The 7,520-nt window shown below is 43.4% G+C and overlaps 1 protein-coding gene across 1 annotated transcript in view; it reads right to left on the bottom strand.

The window, feature by feature from the left end:
• LOC140232205 (uncharacterized) overlaps nucleotides 1-5,324 on the bottom strand; it is a 28,787-nt gene extending 23,463 nt beyond the window's left edge. The window contains exons 1-2 of the mRNA XM_072312342.1: nucleotides 4,908-5,324; nucleotides 78-191 (exon numbers count right to left, since the gene is read on the bottom strand). Of these exons, the coding sequence (XP_072168443.1) occupies nucleotides 78-191; nucleotides 4,908-5,313 (520 nt within the window). The 5' untranslated portion in view covers nucleotides 5,314-5,324. The remainder of the gene's footprint in view (nucleotides 1-77; nucleotides 192-4,907) is intronic.
• Nucleotides 5,325-7,520: the final 2,196 nt, after the last annotated feature.

A 7,520-nucleotide genomic window follows, 5' to 3' on the forward strand; every position in this document is an offset into this window, starting at 1 on the left:
TAAATGACCTACACATTTGCCGGATCCGTTTGCACATTTTCCGTTAAAACTGAACGTCTGCACATGATTGCACTCACCTGTCTCACAGTTACGTCCATCGTATGTCTCAGGACATTCACAGATGTGAACACCCCGACTTGAGCTACACGCGCCGCCATTTTGACAAGGCGATGAGAGGCATGCATCAATTTCTGCAAAGTAGTTACAGATGAGCTATGTTTAAACTCGTGGTATAATTTATAGTCTTTCACCCTTTCTTTTTATGTTTGAATGTCAAATCGATAAACTTTCCAAGTTAATAGATAATTCAGGTTGCTAAGACAGACTTTAGTAACGTTTGTTGATTTTTCTTTTTGTTGTTGCACAAGATAATAAAGAGAAACACTGTCTCCCCAATATCACAATTCGTGTCAACATAGGAATCCGAACATTCACAAGCGCAACTAATGCCAACTACCAAATAGGTACTAGGTGTTACAAGAAAACATTTCCCACTTTTGATCCTCAATCGTTCGAAAACTATGCATCAGATAACACTGTCATTGAATAATGAACAATAGCTGCTATGTACAATTTAGTTGGAGTTGTTCTGAATGTTAAAGCATGAATCAGTTCCGTTAAATCCATTCGTTAAATCCATGATTGATTTTAACGTTAAGTTCCAGATTTTCGTCAAATTAGAACCCTCTGTACAAAATTGAACTTTACTCAAGAATGATGTATATATGAGTGTGTGCTTAAAATGACCCTCAATTATACGCATGAATGCCACGAATACCACTTTTCAGAGTTCAGCTGACTAGGCTTCTGGATTCTTGCTTCAAGGCACATGAATGCTTTATTAATAATTCATGATGGATTGTCCTAGACACTGCTAGTCTGAATTCATGGTAAAGCCCCTTTTACACTTTCACGGATTGCTACACGGATGACCAAGGATCGTCATCCGTGATGTTCCGGCATGCAAAACATCGATTTTCCTCTCAATGCCGGTGTGAATACGATCCTAATGCGGCCTTCCCACATACAGGTATAATACGGCGGATGCGGGGTGGAACGTAATTTGGCGGATTGCTGGCGGATGCGACGGGAAATGCAGTGCATGGGTGAGTCGCCGGGTGTGCAGGATGTCCGCCAACTGCCCGGCGGCTGTCAGGCAGGTGATACGCCGAATTCGGTGCAGACGAGCAGGGGTTAGGCCCGGCGGTGACGGACGATCCGTCGGGTTGTACGGATCAGTTGGCGGATACAAGGGGTACAGTAGGGATGCCTCTAGGGACTCGTCGGCAAGGACAGCTAATACGGGGACTGTCCGCCGACTGTCCGCCGACTATGACGGCTGGTCCGAAGGATACAACACGACTGTGGCCAGTCGCATATATAAAGGACCTGCCGCACAGCCTCTGTGGTCATTCGTTCACAAGACTTCAGAGAGGCAACATGTCCCAGGATACAACAGATGAAGATGTCTACCTTGCCAGTGCCCAGGTCCTTTGTACGACTGCCCTTGTAGTGGTTCTACCTCCAAACCGTGGTGGACCTGTCCTCAAGCCGTAGTGCACTCGTTGGATCATACGTGGTATCCGCCAATCAGCCGGCGCTATCCGTCACATACGTACCTCATACCTGGTACACCCGTCACAGCCGTGAACCCATCCGTGACGCATCCCTGCACACCCGGCATGGAGCCGTGGTGGATCCGACGACTTCACACGCCACGTGTCTGCCACGACTGTTCACGTATGCGCCGGATTAGCCGCCGGGTGTAGGCGTATGTCCGTCGGATGTCCGCCGGTTGTGCTACGGGTGTGTCTTACCGGGAGCAGACTCCCGGATATTTCAAACATGTTTGAAATTTTCGAGGCGTGGCCACGGCTTCGCCGTATCCGCCACGGCTACTAGGGATGCCCAGGGGTGTACTGGGGATCCTCAGGGATGTCTCCCGGATGAGCAGGGATAGGCATCCGCCGTCGATACGCCGTAGTATAACTGTATGTGGGAAGGGGGCTTAACTGGGTGTCTACACGGACAAGTATACGGAGGCTACACGGACAAGTACGGTGCCTAAACTGACAGACAAGGAATGAACGCGGACCACAGCGGAAATGCTACGGAGCTAACACGGATATCAAGGAACGTCACGGATGTAAATGGGTCCCTTCACGGCCCTTGCACGGATATCCCCAAAATGTTGACAGATAACTTTTGCTTTTGCTTTTGATACTTAATCATTCTCTGGCGGCATGCCTCCAGAGCTAAGTAGGGAACAAGCACACCAGAAAATCTGCAGCAGCGTACATACTTCTCTGCTTGTCGACACCATAAAGGCAAATTTCTTTGGTGCAAACTCTCATTTTTTTTTTCTGGAAAATCATGACATAGGTCAGGTCAGGTCAGGTCAGGTCAGGTCACACCCGTAGCATTTCTGCCGTTGGGGCACTGAGATGTACTCCTCCAGGTTTCCTTATCCTGTGCCATTCTCATACAGATTTCCACCGGCTTCTCCACCCATCTCCTCACATCATCCACCCAATTCCTCCTTGGACTTCCTTGAGCTCGCCGCCCATCCACCCGACCTTGCATTACTGTATACGCTAGTGTACCTGGCCGTCGAGTGACATGTCCAAACCATTTCAGCTTCCTTCTCTTCATTGTGTCCAACAGTGGTTCATAATCCCCGATTTTCCTCATAACATAACGGGCCGTTAACGATCGCCCCGTCACTGTACAGGCACGCTAACCTGGAAACATTAAACTGCACATTACTTGAATATGAGACCATTCTGAAGCAAATAATTTTCACACAACAACAGCTATATAATGTACTTTTAAATGAATCCCACAAGGATTGGAACAATCATCCCCCAGCATTCCCACTGATCAGTTACTAGCCATCCCCTTAAAGCTTTTCAAGCGACCACTATACTAACATGAGGGGTTGATGGCTGTATTGATGGGGGAAGAGGTGAGCAAATTTCATGGACCTTATGAGCTTGTATTGGCAAAATACATTTTTCATCTCGGATGGAGCCGAGGCTAATACGGACGTCCCGATGTCTTCATGGATTGTCCCGGAATGAGTACGGAGGCAACACGGAGTAGCTGGTGCCCACAAGGAAGGAATACTGAGGCAATACGGAGAAGACGGTGCCAACAAGGAAGTGTTCGTATTGATATTCATCCGTGATGTCTGGGATGAAAAATTAAGCAAGCTTATTTTTTTTTTCCGCGGACATGCCGGATGATCAAGGATAATGCCGAATGACTTCACGGAGTCAACACGGTCATGCCGGAGACAGTACGGATGATTCCGGATCGACGATCCGTGGTCATTTGTGATGCGAACCGTGAAAGTGTAAACGGGGCTTAAAGGGTAAAATGCATGCACATGAAAACAATAAGCACGTGTTTTCATGTGCCTGCATACACTACATTTCAGGATGAATAAATACTAGCTGTGATAGTGGAATTTCTCATGAGTATGTAATAGAGCATTCCAGTCATGGCCATTGTTCAGGATCATTGTCAGGCTGTTAACCACACACTCCCATACACACCAACTGACCACTGTGCAAAATTAAAATTTTGTACAGAGGGTTGAAAACAGAGCAGAATCTGAAATTTAGAAATAAAACTTAAAAATAAATCTCGAATTTGATGAAACTGATTTATGCTATCATTTCTAAATCACGTCCAAAAAATTGTACACTATTCAGCTATTGCTCATATCAATGTCAGTGTTATCTGATATGTGTAGTTTTTGAACTATTAACGATCAAAAGTGTGTAACACCTGGTACACCCATTTTGAAAGGGATCGGCGGCATACGGCAATAATATCTCTTTTAAAGTCAACTACAAAGTAGAGCAAAAAATAAATTGATGCATTGTACGTAGATAGCTGAAAAACGATATTCCAAGAAGGAATCACGTCTAAACTCTAGAGACGTTGAACTATGGCCTCTTCTTAATTTTCGATTTCAAATAACTGTTTATCAATGAAAATGCTATTCAAATTACAATTCCGACAAATCAGACAACCACTGTAGCCATCTTCGTAATACAGCCGTCCAATTTCGCACACAATTTTTCCTACACCACATTTCCGCGTAGTAAAACATCGGCAGCTCAGTTAGCAGAGTTGTAACAATTAATATCACTATTCTATGACGGATTTTATATTTTCTTTAAAACAATTGTCATCCTCTGTGCAAATGTATTTGTACGATCGCAACTGCTAGCTGATCTACATTTCACCAAACATGTATGAAAAATGAACCAGCAGTATTCGAACCTGTCATCTATAGTGCTTTTCAGGCAGCTACGCAACCACCACGATATCCCTGGTTGTCGGCATTGACAAGTTGAACTTGGAACACAATACTTTTTTTATATGATAAAAGAAAGCAACATTATAATCAGGAAGGAATTCCTCCTTTAAAGTGGATGTGTAAATCGTAACAGCACTGATTACTATACCACACAGAGACTTTTGGAAGAGTATGATTGCAAAATGGGTTTATCGCCATTTTTTTTTTATATTTAAAATAAGTCCCTTCATAAGAGAGTAAAGAAAACCTTTCCAGTGATACCTCACCTGTAACATGAAAGGGATATTTTCGAATTTATATTAAAAAATATCCGTCATTCTCTCATTACTTTCTTGCGTTTTAGCAGCTTTAAACACAAATAACACAACTTAACAAGAATGGAGTTGAGTCGTTTTGCAATCAAACTCATCATTTCGTAAATGCTAGTACCGATGTAAACATGTAATGCAACTTGTCCTTTTAAACGTCATGTCTCCAATAGTAAAGACTAGCCGAAATCATTCAAGTTATTGCAATTTCATGGTGAACTCGAACACCATTGTTGATTTAAACTTTAAGCGGCATTAAGGGGACTCACCTGTTGCAGCTCCAGTGCTTCCTGGGAGTGTTGGTGGCTGAGGGGCAGCAGTGGTAGAGAAAGAGATTTGGGAATTTTCGTCGCTTGAAATGACTTGCGCAGTTGAATTAAGCAGCGTTGTTGGTGTTGTTGAAGTGATGAGGATCGATATTTCATCGGTTGACGGGGCAAGGACAGTTTGGGAGGAGTGAGATGAAACTACAACAGGAGAACTTGAAGAGTGAAATGTGGATGGTGGTTGTGCTGTCGATGTCGGAGACAGTATTGGAGTCAGTGATGAGCCAGGTAATTGGTGGGCTGATGTCATTTGGATATCTGAAAGAGCTCGCGTGGTGGCCACAAAGAAACTTACACCAACGCTTGAAGATTGAGCCAAGGGAATAGATGCTGCAGACGACATCACCATGGATGTTGAAGGTGATACATTAGGACTAATAGTGGAGCTCGATCCATGACTGTCGTTTACGGCTGTACAGTAGTTATAAACGACACTGACATTTTCGAATTCACTGTAGAGGAGAATGTCGATTTCATCGCTTGTTGGTTCGGTTAGTGTTTTCATGAAGGAGGTCGTCTCCGTTCTTTCGTAGACCACCTCCGTACCACCCAAATTGTATATTCCCGGGATGGGCCGACTCCCAAAGGGCAGCCTATGTCCAGTTACAAAGTTTCCATTGTGTTGAAGTCCTGTGGGAAAATGACAAAAGAGTGAAAGTTAACGTATGTCCTGAAAGAAAATAATGTCAAAACAATGTAACAGAATGCGGGTGCTCGTATATCTACGTTAATCCTTCCGAAATTAAAAGGAATACGTGTTAAATGACTCACCCAGGTCAACTGTCGAAGATGCTGTCACGGTTACGTTGGATGATCCAATAGGTATAGTGACGATAACATTATCTGGGTAATGAATATAAAGAAAAAGTCGAATGTTTCCAGTGTATTTCAGAAGAGTTTTATATATACTGTATGTGACCCTGCATCACAAGAACCAACAAAAGGTCGCCAGAAATGGATTTTAAGATGAAGGGTAGATTTTGAAAGAGCAGAGTCTATGCCTTAAATTATGTATAATTCAGTACAACTGGGTTTTCCTTTAAACCTATCCAAATAATAGAACAAAAGTACACGCTCTGGAGAAGAGTTTACTGAGAAAAGAGGCTCTGAAGTTTAGGGTCTATTCAAATGCCTAATCTTGCACAACGCTGGGCTCTGTGCAGTGAATAGAACAAAAATCAGGAAGTAAAACTCCATTACAACCATAATGAAGGGATAAAAAAACCCTGAATTGTGTGCAGTTAAGGTTGCCTTGCTTCGCATGACGTGCGAGTTTAGTTCACGTGATAAATTTGGTACCATATATTGGCCGACGGAGTCATCTCGGCGCCCTGTAGTTAATGCTATACGTTTAGGCGTACCAAGGAGGTTGACGAGATGGAGTAACAACAGACTCATTCCCTTTGATCTATGTTCGAAGCCGCCGCCAAGTTTTGTTACTCCCTATTGCACGGCCGTAACGGTTTGTTGCGTTCACCCTTTTTATTACGGCCTACAAGGTTTGTCATTAACATCGGAAGTGACGTGCCAATTTTTTTGACAGTTCAAAACTCTGACACGGCATACACGGCAATCACTGCCTGTCACGTTTGCCAATCCCGTCCCCCGCGTTATCTCAGGTCCATCCCATTTTGTCCACGGTGGCCTGAAACGTGGCCGCCAGGAACATGGTGTAAACGCAGCATAGATAGTGCTATGAAGAATGACATTGATGACTGTAGCTTCAAGCATATCAAGTTTGCCTATGGTGAATCCGGGTGTCCCTGAACGGGGCCGAGTTTTCACTTTTTAAGCTTCTTCTTCAAAACTGATGTACCTGGCAGGTTGCATCTATCAGGAATAAAATCTCATTTCAGACAAATGGGCATCAAGCCCAAACTGGGACACGGGAAGGGGCACCGGGCCCCAAAGTCTCAAAACAATAGAAAAAGAAATTCTTATCTAGAACCAGAAATGATAGAGCGAATGTAATGCATTGAGTAAGTACATTGATAACTGTTTCAAGTTTCTCAAAGCATGGATAATATAACAAGTTTGGTTTGAAGCTATGGATACATGCTTTTGATTTGTAAATTACCTCTAACGTTGTCTAACTTAATCTAATAGTCAACTATTGTGTACTCAAAATAACTTGTCATTTTTTTAATATTTCGTCATGTTCTGTGGAAGAAGAAAATGGAAGTCTTGAATCAAAAGAACATTTACTTATGTCGGATCAGTGTATGTCCCTTAGGGGTCGAAAGGGGGGGGGGGGAATGGGGCCGAATTTGTATTTCTAGCTCCTTCTTCAAAACCCCATGACAAATTTTCATCAAACTTGGCAGATAGCATCTCTGTTGTAATAGGATCTCATTTTTTTTTAATGGCGTCATGCCAATCGTGGAAGGGGGAGGGGGGTGGCAGGGCAACTAAAAGCCCCCAACTTAAAAAAAAAAAATGGGGAAAACTTAGAAAAGTGATTAGTCTTCTTCTCTATACGTTTCCAAGAAGAATCTGAAAATGTGAAAATTCGGCCCCTATTCAGATCCTCTCCCCTAGTTAACGTGTTCAAGTCCG

Source organism: Diadema setosum, chromosome 8, assembly GCF_964275005.1.
Source record: "Diadema setosum chromosome 8, eeDiaSeto1, whole genome shotgun sequence".
Lineage (NCBI taxonomy): Eukaryota > Metazoa > Echinodermata > Echinoidea > Diadematoida > Diadematidae > Diadema > Diadema setosum.